At 42.5% G+C, this 14749-nt stretch overlaps 1 protein-coding gene across 1 annotated transcript in view; it reads left to right on the top strand.

Moving 5' to 3' along the window:
• The window catches only part of LOC146789820 (acid-sensing ion channel 1C-like), a 632040-nt gene extending 617633 nt beyond the window's left edge, over positions 1–14407 (top strand). Inside the window, exon 10 of the mRNA XM_085632177.1 lies at positions 14265–14407. Coding sequence (XP_085488303.1) covers positions 14265–14369 — 105 coding nt within the window. The 3' untranslated portion in view covers positions 14370–14407. The remainder of the gene's footprint in view (positions 1–14264) is intronic.
• The last annotated feature ends 342 nt before the right edge of the window (positions 14408–14749 follow it).

Raw genomic sequence — 14749 nt, 5'->3', positions numbered from 1 at the left:
AGGTCTGGTGTCAATCTGTTCAGTAGTTCCTGAGAAAATCAAAAGTAAAATCATATACATATGTGGGCGGAGCCTAACCACACATCTCATCCTGAGATCTGATTGGCTGTCAGCACTTCATCCAAGAAGTGTTGGCAGCCATCTTGGGACCAATATACATGATAGCACCTCATTAAAAAGCATTGCAGTTAATAGAAGGTTTTAAGACTTTAGTTACATTATAAATCATTTGTTGATGGTACCATACTCATTTTAGGAATTGTGGTATGTTCTAAGGTGATTTCACCATGTGAAAAAGCCTTCTGCTGGGATATCATGATTGAGAGAAAATATTGTCTCATGCTTTTCCCACAGAGGTTTTGAAGGTGATCTATAAGCTAAACAGAGAGCGCATTTTCTGTAAATTCACATTATCTTTCTCAGTCATGTGAGAATGAAGTCTGACATTCTCAGTAAAACATGTACATCCAACAAGGGCAGAGACTGTCAGTTGATTCCTTTGTGTTCTACTGCAGCTTCCCAGCGTGTTCCAAAGAACAACTAGAGCGCTAACAGTCCTACTTATGATAAACGTATGGCACACCTGAAGCCATCTTGCTTGGATTCAAGTGGTAACTCTTAAAACATTTAATTTAAAAAGGAACAATATGAGGGGGTTCATTTTGCCATAGAAAGTAGGATTAGTGCTGCAGAAAGAAAAATTAGGGCACATTTTGAGTGACTTCTCAAATCCTCTTCTATTTCATTAAAAAATTCTGACATGCAGACTGAAACATGCACTTTCAATACCAGCAGCAGTTTTCCCTGGTGAGCAGTAGCTTTACTACAGTGATCTAATGAGCAAAAAGAGTGCTAACATTCTGAATTTATGGCAAATGTGTGACACATCTGAATGCCTTCTTGATGGAATCAAAGTAAAAAACTGAAAGTATTTCCTACTGAGGAGACTGCAGTAAATGAGGAAATTAGGAAACTTCATAACAAATAAGTCTCCCAAGATGGCCACCAGAGACAAAAGAGCCCAAATGTAGCCCAAATATCACCCAGATGTAGCCCAAGTATAGCCCAATGACAGAATGTCCCAGAGTGTTCTTAAAAACAACTAGAGCGCTTACTGTCTTCATTATGACAAAAGTATGGCACACCTGAAGCCATCTTGATTGGAATAAACTGGTAACACTTAAAACATTTAATTTAAAAAGGAACACAATGAGGGGGTTCATTTTGCCATAGAAATTATGATTAATGCTGAAGAAAGAAAATGAGGGCACATTTTGAGTGACTTCTCAAATCCTCTTCTATTTCATTAAAAAATTCTGACATGCAGACTGAAACATGCACTTTTAATACCAGGAGCAGACTTCCATGGTGAACAGTAGTTTTACTACAGTGATCTAATGAGCAACTAGAGTGCTAACATTCAGAATTTATGGCAAATGTGTGACATATCTGAATACCTTCATGATGGAATCAAAGTAAAAAACTGAAAGCATTTCCTACTGAGGAGACTGCAGTACATGAGGAAATTAGGAAACTTCATAACAAATAAATCTCCCAAGATGGCCACCGGAGACAAAAGAGCCCAAATGTAGCCCAAAATCACCCAGATGTAGCCCAAATATAGCCCAATGACAGAAGTGTGCAAAACACTTATTATTTTGTGTTTTTGCAGTGTTATATAGTGCAGACTTGTCAGATATTGGAATGCTTTACATGAGCATTGGTTACATCACACAAGAACAAATTAATTTTGGTTGTAGACATGGGGAGACTTGGGGCCTCCTGTAGGAAGCCCAATACCGGTCGGTAACGGCCGATTTTCGGTAAATATACCGTTACCGACCGGTATTTGGGCTTTTGAGATGTAGGGGGCTCATTTCATGATTCGGTATTTACAGAATCGGTAAAATTACCGATTCGGTAATTTTACCGATTCGGTAAATACCGAATCATGAAATGAGATGTAGGGGGAGTGTGTCGTGGGTGTGGGGATTCGTTATTTACCACCAACTAAAGGTTGGTGGTAAATGACGAATAGGTGAAAAAAAAGCATTTTTGTGCACTTTTAAGTGTGCAATGTGGCAGACATACATGCCCTCAGGGCATGTATGTGTGCCACATGTGCACACATGCAGGAATCAGGGGTGCAACAGGGTGTCAATGTGACACCCTGCCACCCTTGAATGTGCTCCCCCCATTACCGAATCGGTATTTACCGATTCGGTAATGAGGCATACCATCCCATTGAGAAATCAATGGGAAGGTATGCCTCATTACTGAATCGGTAAATACCGATTCGGTAATTACCGAATTTTTCCGAGTCGGTAATATTTACCGACTTTTTACCTACATTGCATTTACCACTTCATAAATACCGATTCGGTATGATTCGGTATTTATGAAGTGGTAAATGTAATTTACCTACATGAGGCCCTAAGTGATTTGACCAGAATCACAGAATGTCGAGCTGAAGCAGAAACTCCAACCTGGTTCCCCAGTTGCAAAGTCTGCAGTTCTGGAAGTAACACCACATCCTCTCCCCTAAGTGCAACATTTAATCAAGTGGTCAACTGGATAAAAAAACATAAAGATAACAAATAATTTAAAAGTGCTTTGTCGCTATTTGAAAACTCTGAAAATATGTCCTTATTTTAGTCTTTTAGAGCACTAACCATAATTTTGATGCCAATAAGACCCTCTCATATATGTAATTTCTAAAGGAAATGCTCTAGGTATTACAGTTTTGATTACATCAAGATGACGTCAGGCGTTCCACACTTTTGTAATAAATATAGAATGTTAGCAATCTAGTTGTTCATTAGGATACTGTTGAGAAGCAGAGGCCAGGGGTATGGACTATGAAAATTGAAGGCAGGTAGGAGGGTGCAAAGGCAACAATTTAACCACACTGAGCAGGGAGGAAGGGCCGTGGCAGCACAACAGACTATGGAGGGCAGTGGAAAGGGGGGCAGGGGCAACAAACCAACAATACAGGACTTGCAAGAGAGGCTGTGGCAATGTAATAGACCATTGTGGGCAGAAGGAAGAGGCAATGGTAGTACAACCATACATGCCAACAGACCCGATTCAGCCAGGAAACGTCCAATGTTTTTAAGCTCAAATGGGCTTTATTTGATCTGTCTCCTGTCTACAATCTCCTCTTTTTCAATGTAACTCAAAGGGGAAAATCAATACCCCAGTTTTTTTCAAAATCTCCCTCTTACCAAGTTCAAAATGTTCGCAAGTATGGTACATTGGATCATGGAAGGAAATGGGGTAGGGACATGGACTTGGATAACAGAGGACAGGAGGGACATGGAGAGGTGCACCAAACTGACCCTGCAGGGCAGGCATCAGGGTTTGCAGCAGCACAATACACCACACAGGGCATGCGGGACAGGAGTGCAGCACAACAATCCATAGAAAGCAAGAGGGAGGGGACAGGACCATGCACATGGACAACAGAGAACAGAGGGGCAAGAGGCAATGGTAGCTAGCTGACCATAATGGACAGACAGGCGAGAAAGCTGCAGCATAACAGACCATAAAGGGCAGGAGGGACGGATCAGGGGCATTACAATGGAACAGACAAGCCAGGAGGGAGGGAGTAGGGGTCTGCACATGTAAACAGAGGGCTGGGGGCAAGGGGACAGGGCAGGAGCAGCAAGATAGCCATGGGGGTCAGGCAGGATGGGCACTAAAAGCAAGACACACCATGAAGAGCAACAGTGAGACTGTGATGGCCTACACACAGACCATGGAGGGAAGGTGGGAGGGGGTCAGGGGCAGCTAACTGACCACACAGGGAAGGTGGGAGGGGCCATGGCAGCACAGAAGACCATGCATGGCAAGTGGGAGGGTTAGTGGCAGCACAATGGCTATGATGGGCAAGAAGGAGGGTGCAGGGGCATGCACAAAGGACGATGGAGGATAGAAGGGAGGGTCAGGACCTGTGCACAGACAAGAAAGTTCAGGGGAAGGGGCCTCACAACAGACCACACGGGGCAGGCAGGAGGAGCAGTTGTAGCACACAGACCAGGGAGGGCAGAAGGGTGTGGCAGTACAATGGACCATGTAGGACAGGAGGAAAAGGATAGGGGCATGGCATGTGGACAGGCAGGGTGGAGGTGGCAGGGACAGGTTACAGTCATCTGACAATGCTAGGCAGGTGGGAGGGGAGTGGCAGCTCAACAGAAAAGTCAGAGTAGATAGGAGTGGCAGGTCCATGGAACATGGTGGGCAAAAAGGATGGAGCAGGGGCATGCACAAAGACATCGGAGGGCAGGGGGAAGGAGAATAGGCGCAGCAAGCTAAGCACAGAGTTTAAGCAGGAGGTCAATGATGGGGCATAGAATTGGGCAATGGAGGGCAGGAGGAGTGGACTGGTACATCATACTAAATTGAGGGCAGTGGCAGCACATCAGACCATGCATGGCAGGAGGGAGGAGGCTAGTCCATGGATTCACACAACAGAGGATAGGGAGGAGGGGGATGGGGCAGCAAGGTAACTGTTCAGAGAAGGCGGGTATTAGGAACTTTATTGTTTTTAAAACGTGTGTCTGTGCGAACTACTTAAAATATGAACAAGTATGCAGCATAATCTCACTTTTATTCAGGAAGAAGAGGACGTTTGTGACTGTGACTCCGGGCTCACTTGGCAAAAACACCCCATGACCCTCCACCCCCTATCGCAAAATGTAATGCCCGTGAAAAGGGTAGGTGAACACAGTGTTATATAGAACATAGTCCTGAGAGCACGATTAAAAATGAAAACTAGATATAGTGTATGGTATAAACTATGCACCAAAAAGTGTGATATAAGATGAACCGGGCGTGAAATATAATATGCAATACATTGTGCGCAATGACAGATTCATTGGAGAGCGCGAGATAGCACAGGCACTAGCGCGTGCTATGCGATATGCGCCTTGGAGTGTAATATGCACAGGGCAGTGTTGTGTAATCTAACTAGTCTCTAAAGTTGTAATATAAAATATGTGCTGGAGAGTGTAACGTTGCATATGCACTGTGACAAAGATATGGATCCCAGATTGTAATATGTATGGCATAGCACTGTGCGTTATAACATAGGCATCGAGGAAGGCACGTTAGATGGGGCAATATAACCCGTGCGAAGACAAGTGTGGCATGGCATATTCACAGGGTGGTGTTACAGTGCACATGGGCTAGAGAGTGTCGTAGCATACGCACTATCAGATGGAATACAACACAGAGGTGTGTGGCACTCGGCAGGCAATGGTGGGTGTAACACAGCATTGGGCTCTGCCAGGAGCGCGCTGTGACTCTCAAGTGATGTTCGTCCCCTTTCCAGAGAGTAAAATAAAAAGTATTACACATCCGGCAGTGGATGTGTGTTTTATTAACCGTGATGGGGGTTTCTTGCATAGTTTTGGTCGAATTTTTGTCGAATCCCCTTTGAATGGCTTGGTGTGCATGTGTATTAAATGTGCCCGTCAATAGCTACCCATGTTTGTATAAATAAACGACAAGGGTGTCTACCGGGATTAGGCACGGTAGGGCATCAGACATGTCAGAGCTTCACTAGTGGTGTAAATACATTCCACATGGATTCATTGCATGCATAGTCGCCTTTTAATGAATATCACGCAAATCGTCATGGTGATAGGTACGTACGGTTTGTCCAGCATGTCCTAGGTGTGTCTATAAGTATATATTTTTTTAAAATAATAAAAAACAGTGGCCGGCCCTGGGGATTGGGGTCAAAAAAATATAATTAGGAGACAGGCCCTGGGGGATGGGGTCATCAGGGCCAATAAATTAGAATAAGAAGGGGAACCACACAGCCCCCCTTCTTACAAAATTAAAATAAATAAAAGACTGGCATCGTGCCGGAGGCCACGCCCCCTCCTTGCAGCACTCTGCAAACTCGCCCCCTGGCGAGTTGTAAGTTGGGGAATTAATTCCTTTTCAATACTGAGGGTCCCTGCGGGCCAACTAGCCCAACAGGCATCTCCAGTATGCGCCAGGGAGCTGTGCTGCAGACAGGTGTTCTGAGGCCAAGCCCCTTTTTACACCTCTCTGCAACGCAGCTCTGTGGCGCTTGCTGGAAGTACCTAGTGGTCTAGTTTGACCCTAGGGACCCTTAGGATTCAAGGGGACTTAATCTCTCAACTTAGAACAGCCACAGGGCGCGTTCACACAGTGGTGAAGGGAGGGGACGGGGCCTCAGGTGACGTGTGCAAAAACGCCCTGTGGCCTGTTTTAAGAGGTAGTTTTAATCCCCCTGCCCTATTATATACTAGGGGCTTACAGAGGAGGTCATGCTAATCACAGGGGGACCCCAACGCATACTGTTCCCTAGTGTATGAAGGTGTTTTCACTGTATTCTAAGTGTCTTTTAACATAGCACTGGCTCTAGGACTGCTTAGTCAGACTCAGTTACCACCAGTATCCGTCTGAAAAAGTTGAGGGTACAGGATGATTTTGCAACAAGGCTTCTTTCTGCTCTTCTTTTTGTTCTTTCTGCACGTTATCCTTCTTCCTGCACTTTTCTTCGTTTTTGAGGACTTCTGTTGCTTCTTTCTGCACTTCTTTTTTTTCTTTCTGTGCATTTTTTCTTCTTTCTTCACATGTCCTATCTCTGTAGGCATAGTTAGAAATTAGCATTTTAAAAACCTTTGAAATTCACAGAAAAAACCCATAGGTTTCAGGCACGGTATAGTTAGGAATTAGCATTTAAAAAACCTCAGAAATTCACTGAAAAAACCATTGGTTTCAGGGGTGTTATAGTTAGCTGGACTTTTCACTTGTACAAAACCATTGAAATTCCCCCGTTATAGTTAGTTCAGCTAACTATAACTCGCGCGCCCGCAATGCACTGCTGATGACGTCACATATTACATCACTCATGACATGGTCAGTGACATCACTCATGACATCACTGATGACATCTCAAATGACATCACTGATGACATCACTGATGACATCATCCAGTGAATGTGTGTTTTTCTGAAAATTAAATATGTTTTATATATGTATATCTCAAGGTCGATGGAAGAATAAATGGGTATATAAGTGTCTAAATGGATGATTTGTTTTTGAAAAATTGATTGTGTAACTGACTGATTAAGTGTATCATAGTGAATACATGGCTTAGTGAGTAATGTTTAAATATGTAAACGATGCGCGCACGGTGAAAAACCTGAAAAAATTTTTTTTTATAAATACATAACTTAGCATTTAAAAAAACGTACAAATTCACTGAAAAATCCATAGGTTTCACACATGTTATAGTTAGCTGGACATTTCACTCGTAAAAAACCAATGAAATTCCCCTGTTATAGTTAGTGCAGGCAACTATAACTCACGCGACCGCAATCCTCTGCTGATGACGTCAGATATTACATCACTGTATTTAGACACTTATTTACCCATGTCTTCTTCCATTAATCTCTAGCTATACATATATTACAAATATTTTTTTTTCATAAAGACACATATGTCATCAGTGATGTAATATCTGACGTCATCAGCAGAGGATTGCGGTCGCGTGAGTTATAGTTGCCTGCACTAACTATAACGGGGGAATTTCATTGGTTTTTTACGAGTGAAATGTCCAGCTAACTATAACATGTGTGAAACCTATGGTTTTTTAAGTGAATATATATTATATATTCAACAACCAGGTAGCCCCATGAGCTGCACTCGAGCCAGAGAGAAGGTTACCAGCCTTTATTCATGGTATGGACAAGCAGGTTAGCCAGTGTAATAGACAGCCTTCGCCTGACACGTTTCGAGTCAATCTCTTCATCAGAGGCATTCAGGAAAAGTACGCGCTTGGCGGGCAGTTACTTCCTTTTATAATGTCACGCCCCTTATTCACGTTCCATATGTCTTATGGGAATCGTAGTGCCACAGGTATTTCCAACCTTAATAATGGTGCGCTGATTCCTGTCACAATACCAGCCCAAACGTGAGCCCCAGCTCACATGCCAGTCCTCAATCCAGGCTCTCTGTTCCACTGTGACTATTACACTGGCTAACCTGCTTGTCCATACCTTGAATAAAGGCTGGTAACCTTCTCTCTGGCTCGAGTGCAGCTCATGGGGCTACCTGGTTGTTGAATATATATATATATATTTCCTTTGTTTTTTTCTTCCTGTGATCCTGCACAATCATGGAAACAAATGACAAATTCATTTGTATTTTGGCCCCAAGGGAGCTCCCTCTGGGTCGCCCCCAAAGGGCCTAGTAGGGGAAGGTATCCCTACCCTGCCTCTTTTTGTTATGGTTATCCACTCTATTCAGTCTCACTCCACTTGACACAACTGTACTCCACGCAACTGCATTTTACACCGCACTACTGTAATCTACACAATGCCACTCCATGCAACACCTGTCACGCTTTTGATTAGTAAAAAAGTTCAGTAATGTCAACATTTAATGGATGTGCATCCAGGCTTCAGAGGTGGTGATTAGCACTTTCAAATTATTTTATTGTTTAGTTGATTTGCCCTTGTTCTTCTTTCCTTACAAATTTAGTTGGCTTTAGGTTTTTGCTGTGGTCTTTCACACACTCCGTGGCCCACATTGAGCATGTATTCACCATGGTTGTGAAAAGGCTAAGCCCCCTACAATACTATTTCAGGGAAGGAGAACTATTTACACCCCCTTTGGTACTCTTCATGTTGTAAACTCTGTGTTTTTACGGTTGAATATTTGGGATATTCTGTTGCATCTTCCTTTCTCTGTTTCACTTATCCATCTCTTTCTGAATGAGGTTCCTGTTGCTGGTTTTGCTTGTTCATAATCCCCTCTCTCATGTGCTTATTCCATCTTTATCTGTAGTTTCTTTTCAGTAGTGTTGGGTTTATGTACGAGAGCAATTTTACCTGGGCATTTGGTGAGGTACATTCCTCTAGAATGTTCTCTTTTTTTTTGTCCTCATATTACCTCAGATAGATACGCATCCTCCTGATCGCTACTGTCCCAATTGCTTATATCTTGGGGGTCTAATCTCAGCCGATGTCACTGGGGGTTATCAACCCGCGCTATACATCATGAGCCGACCAAGAGGTATATTAATTGGACTTCATTATCATTCTGTTAATAGTCCAATAAATTCCGGAATAACCTGTGCTCAGGCATTTTCCTATACCGGTTAATCTTTTGGTCAAGATCTCTGAAAAATCTCACTGAATTCCACCACTCTCTCCATTTAAGAGGTGTAGCCTGACCACCTTTTGTATATCTCCCTTTTTGCCAGAAGGATTAAGTAAAATATTAACTCATGGTGAGGGTTCAGAGAGTCCTCCGATCCAAGTCTTGGCTGCATGATACCAAACAGAATTAAAGAGGGTCTTACCTTCACTTTGCGACCCAAAATGTCCGTCATTGTCTTACCCATTCTATCCCAAAACTTTTCCAGAGCTGGAAAGCTTGCGAACATGTGGATATTGTCCACTTTCTGATCTCCGCACCTTTTACATTTGGCCTCCCCTGCACCTCTTATTTTAGACAGCTTCAGCTGTGACCAATAGATTCTGTGTAGAGTGGAGAAATGTCTTCTCCTTAATGGAGTGGACTTAATCACAGAGTAAAGCATGTCTAAAGATACTTGCCATACATTTTCCAGCTTTTCATTTCCCAAGCAATCTTCCCAAACCAGATAAGGGGCTCTCATGCTTTCCTCTGTTGCTGTGAACCGGTATCTGTACCAGAGAGCCACCTCCTTCTTTCTAGATCTTGGGTCTTGAAGGTCTTTCTCCATTGATTTATCAGATGGGACTAACCACTGCTGATTTTTACACCAAGCCGATATTTGATAGGATTTGAACCTCAATAATGTGTCATTCGTCAGGTTTCTCCAAACGTCCCAGCAGAGGCATCTATCCCCTTCCACTATCTCCCCCCAATGTGTTATTACACAGGTTTTCAAGGGTTTTTGCAGACCATCCAAAAGCCATTCTGGAGTTCCCAGAGAGTCCCAAACTGGGGCCAATTTGCTATAGTAGGAGATACGCAAAAGAGAGCAACATTCGTGCCATACTTTTGCTGCTGCCTTCAAACCTTCAGCTGAAGTTTCTTTAAAAATGTGGTGGGCCCAAATTTGTACATGAAGCCCCCAGCCGCAGTATCAACCCACATAGTTTTAGACATATGGCCCACAGGTGTGCCATCAGGTCTTAGTAAAAGCATCCTACTTTTTTCAGATGGTATGCCCAACAATTCAGTTGGAAGTCCGGGAGCCCCAGACCGCCATGTAAAAGCTTCCTTCTTAGCTTCTTCCAGGAAAGTCTAAACCCCTTTCCTGCCCAAATAAATGGTGAGATTCATCCCTGTTTATTCGCAAGAAACTTCTTGTCAAACTCAGCGGGATGTTATCGAACAGGTAAGAGAGTTTGGCCAAGACAGACATCTTAACCAAGTTAATCCGCCCGTACAAGGTATGCGGAAGAGTCTGCCATTTCTTTAAGGTCTTGTCATCCTCTTTAAAGACTTTCACTAAATTCACTTTAGGGAGTTCTTCTAACTCTTGCAGTATTGTTACACCTAGATATCTTATTTCCTTTGATAACCTAACATCATGGACATCTTGGTTCCAAGCCATAACTTCTGTCTTGCTGCTGTTGATCTCGTATCCAGACATCTTTCTGAATGCATGCACCTCTGCCAATTATTCTGGGAGAGCCTGATTGATGTCGGAGGTGAATAGAATCAGATCATCGGCGTATAAAGCCAGCTTCCTAGAGAAGCAGCCTACAGTGAAGGGGGTTATTTCCTTATTCTGCCTTGGGTTTAGTGCCAGGGGCTCAATATATAAATCAAAAAGGATCGGTGATAGGGAGCACCCTTGTCTAGTTCCCCTTCCTATCTGTACGGGGGTGTGAGGCTGCCATTCACTAATATTTGCACTTGAGGTGCCCTATAAAATTTCCTATGGACCTCCCTGAATGTCTTGCTGAAACTGAACGCTTTTAGAGTCTCAATCAGTTATTTCCAGTTTACCCAGTCGAAGGCCTTAGCTGCGTCGAGGGTTATTATCAATAGAGGAGCTCCCTGTGTTGAAGCAAGGATTTCCATGGGTAGCAGTTCAAATTGGCCAATAGGTAGTAGGGGGATGGGTTACCAGGGGGATTGCACATGTAGTGGGGAGCATAGGGGGAAAAAGAAAAAATAAGTCATCACTCATATTAGGAGGGTTCAAGAGATGCTGGGAGGTCTTCGATAGAGGATAATTGGGGGAAAAGTGAGATCGCAAGGGGGTGAATTTTTAGATATTATGAGCTGGAATGTGAATGGCTTGAGGGTCAAAAGAAGGCAGTGCCTGGTTCTTCAGTATCTGAAAGTCCAACTACGATTCTTTTGCTTCAAGAAACTCACTTATTACGGACAAAAAGTCTAGCGCTGTTTACAAGGCAAATATGGGTAGATAAGGTTGCAGTTACAGATCAGAAAACTGTACTAAAGGTGTTGCTATAATAATTAAGGTAAATTCAGAGGTGGAGCTACTGAGATTCCAGCCATATGAAGGAGGGTGATGGATAATAGCGGAAGTTAAAACTGGCAGGACTTTGTACACCCTAGCTAGCTATCATGGCCCAAATGAAGATGATATTACACCTTTGAACAACCTGTGCTCTTGATTGTTAGACTTTGAAGCTCCACTAATCATGGGTAGAGGTTTTAATGTTCTTTTAAATAACCTGGAAAGAGCTTCACCCCGCATTCAAATTAGTTCACCCAGAGTAAAAGCTTATCTCCTAACTATGTTAGATAACCTGAATTTATGCGATGTGTGGCGCAGGGTTAAAGAAAATTCTAGAACTACTCCTTTTATAGCAAAAAGAACAGTCATTATTCCAGGATTGATTATTTCTTCAAGGAAGAGTCAGAAGTAGAAAAACTTAAAGAAGTTGATTACCTATCTATCCATTTATCTGACCATGCTCCAATATGTTTAAAAATTAAACTCCCCTCAAACCTGAGTCTTAGGAGGTGGACTTTAAATAGAAGGTTACTTCTGCAGACAGATACAATGAGTAAGATAGAAGGGGGATGCAGCTGATTTCTTTAAATGGAATTTAGCTTCATCCCCCACATATGTGGTATGGGACACTTTTAAAGCTTGGCTAAGGGGGTCCCTGAGGAGTGCCTCGGTGGCATTGGTAACAGCAGATAAGAGGCAGATTTCTTTGCTCGAAGATCAGTTTGCGGTAGCAGAAGCCAACCTGAAGTCAGGGCACTTCCAGGGGGTGATAAAAGAAAGCTTTGTTGGAAAACTTGAGGACCTACAACTTAAGTTTAGACTGATAATGGAGGGGAAATTGCTGCAGAAATAGGAAGTGAGTAAGTTGCACAAGTATGACCAAAGAGAGAAATGTGGGAAAATACTGGCAATGAAGACCAGGATGGACAGGTCATGTAATTATATTAGGAAAAACAAGCTGGAAGATGGGGATAGGGTTGTGGAGAATAAGGAAGGGATAAAGCCGGCTTTTACCAAATTCTTACAGGACTTATATTGTGATGATCTTGTGCTGCATGAGGCTGTGTTAGATCACTGGCTTTCAGAAAAATAATTACCAAAACTGAGTACTGAAGACCAACTATATTTGAATCAGGAAATAACAGGAAATTAAATTCTGACTGCCGTTAAAAAACTGAAAAAATGGGAAAGCAGCCGGGCCAGATGTGATTCCGAACGAAATCTATACATTGCTAGCTAACGTGACAATTCCGGTCTGGCTAGAGGTATTCAGTGAAGTGCTGAGGGGCAACTCACCATTACCGGAGTCTTGGAAAGAGGGTGGCATCTCCCTTGTCTTAAAACCAGGTAAGTACCCTACACAGTGCCAGTCATATCGCCCAATATCCTAACTGAACTGCGACTACAAAATCTTTACAGAGATACTAACAGCTCGTTTAGGAAAAATTGCTGGGTCTTTAATTAATGAGGAGCAGAAGGGAGTTCTTCCAGGAAGGCAGATAAAGGAGCTGCTACATACCCTGATAGGCTCAATTGAACTCTAGAATGTTCTCATACCATACATGGCTTTTCTCCTCCTTTGCTAGAACTTTACTTATTCCCTTAGCTAGTAGGACATTTTCCTCACTGCACACTGCATGTCAATACCTTTGCACACCATAAGCAGGGTTGATTTACCTTGCTGTTGTGCGGTTTTTTGAGTCTGGACAGTCTACTCCCGCTAAATTTTTTTATATTTAAATAGTTGGTGAAGTTCTTCTGTCATGTATGTACAAATCCATTTTGCAGGATGCCAGCATTATGGATTTACTTGGCAGGGATATGAGCAAGTATGTGTGGCATAACAGTGGCTCTTTATTCCTGGTTTTATAGGAATCAGGGCTAATTATATGTTCACACTGCACAAATCAATAACTTATTTAGCTCTTTACAAAATTTGTGGTGAAACCTTTGTAAGCTTGTTCTGTTTCTTGGGGCCTCTTTTCCTTTGCTCTGTTTAGGGTTTCACTATATGCCACTGATTCAGCCTGTCAGCATCTTATTTTTCCTTACAGGTGGTAAGGAAGGCAACAAGAATACATCTGCTTTGTATAAAATATTTATTCTGAACTAGGTGAAGAGGGGGGTACTCAATATAACAATTAAGAAGATGTGCTATGTTTCATGTTTTCATTCTCACTGATCCAACTATTTTATACTTTCCTCAAATTCTACTCTGGAGCAGAATACACTAGAAGTGCTAGTTTTCCGCTCTGTGGGCGCATAGGAAAAGTTTGTTATATATACCAAGAGATTATGACAAATTTAGCATGCCTTCCCACAATGCAGGCAAATGCAAGCTTACTGGATGCTTTTCAAACACAGGTGAACTGCAACAAAGGGTATTTATTGCAGGATTGCTAGAGGAAAGTCTGACTTGACAGGGTGGTTAATGTTTCTCATGCCCTTCCAACTATTGTAAAAACACATTATTTGCCTAAATACCAGCCATTCTTCGTTTTTGAGTCCCAAGTGCTTTCAGCATTCATTATTTCAATGACTTTGCACTGAACAGACATTTGCACATTATAAAGTGTGTTTGGTAATGTACTGTGACACAGAAGTAGAAAATAGGAGCTTTGCAAGCTAAGCTGCAAAAACGATTTCACACTCTGTGTGTTACAGTTTTTATTAAACTGTAGCAAAAACAAAAGTAAACTACTACCATGGATTCCTTTCTTCTAATTGTTTCTCCTTGTGTCTCTCTTTTGTTCTCAATCTTTTATTTTTTGGGCTGTTTCCCTCTCGGTCTCAGAGCACGTGCGACACACTGCAGAGTCACTCCGACAGCCTAGGATTCACACCGAACATGCTGCCTCATCACCCGACTCAAGGGAACTTTGAGGAGTTTGCCTGCTGACGAAATGCTGAAGATGGTCAGACACATCTAAGGTGCAACTATGGAGATTGGTGGACTTGATACATATAATGAAGTAGACTTTGGATTATCGAGCAGAAACGTAAAAAAAACAATATTGAATATATATATATATATATACATACATATACACATATATACATGCATATACACAGACACACACACACACATATATATATCTCTCTCTCGCTGGCTTCGTCGCAAAACATCTACTCTCACTCGGACGGACAAACGCGGACCCAAAGTTCCTTATGTAGTCAAAAATGTATTTAGTTGCCCTGCATTTCTGCCATGACGCATTTCAGCCCCACCTGGGCCTTGATCACATGATATATATATATATATTAGATTATACTTTCTAA

Source organism: Triturus cristatus, chromosome 10, assembly GCF_964204655.1.
Source record: "Triturus cristatus chromosome 10, aTriCri1.1, whole genome shotgun sequence".
Lineage (NCBI taxonomy): Eukaryota > Metazoa > Chordata > Amphibia > Caudata > Salamandridae > Triturus > Triturus cristatus.
Note: the sequence above shows the minus strand (reverse complement) of the source record. Positions and strands in the feature narration are given on the sequence as shown.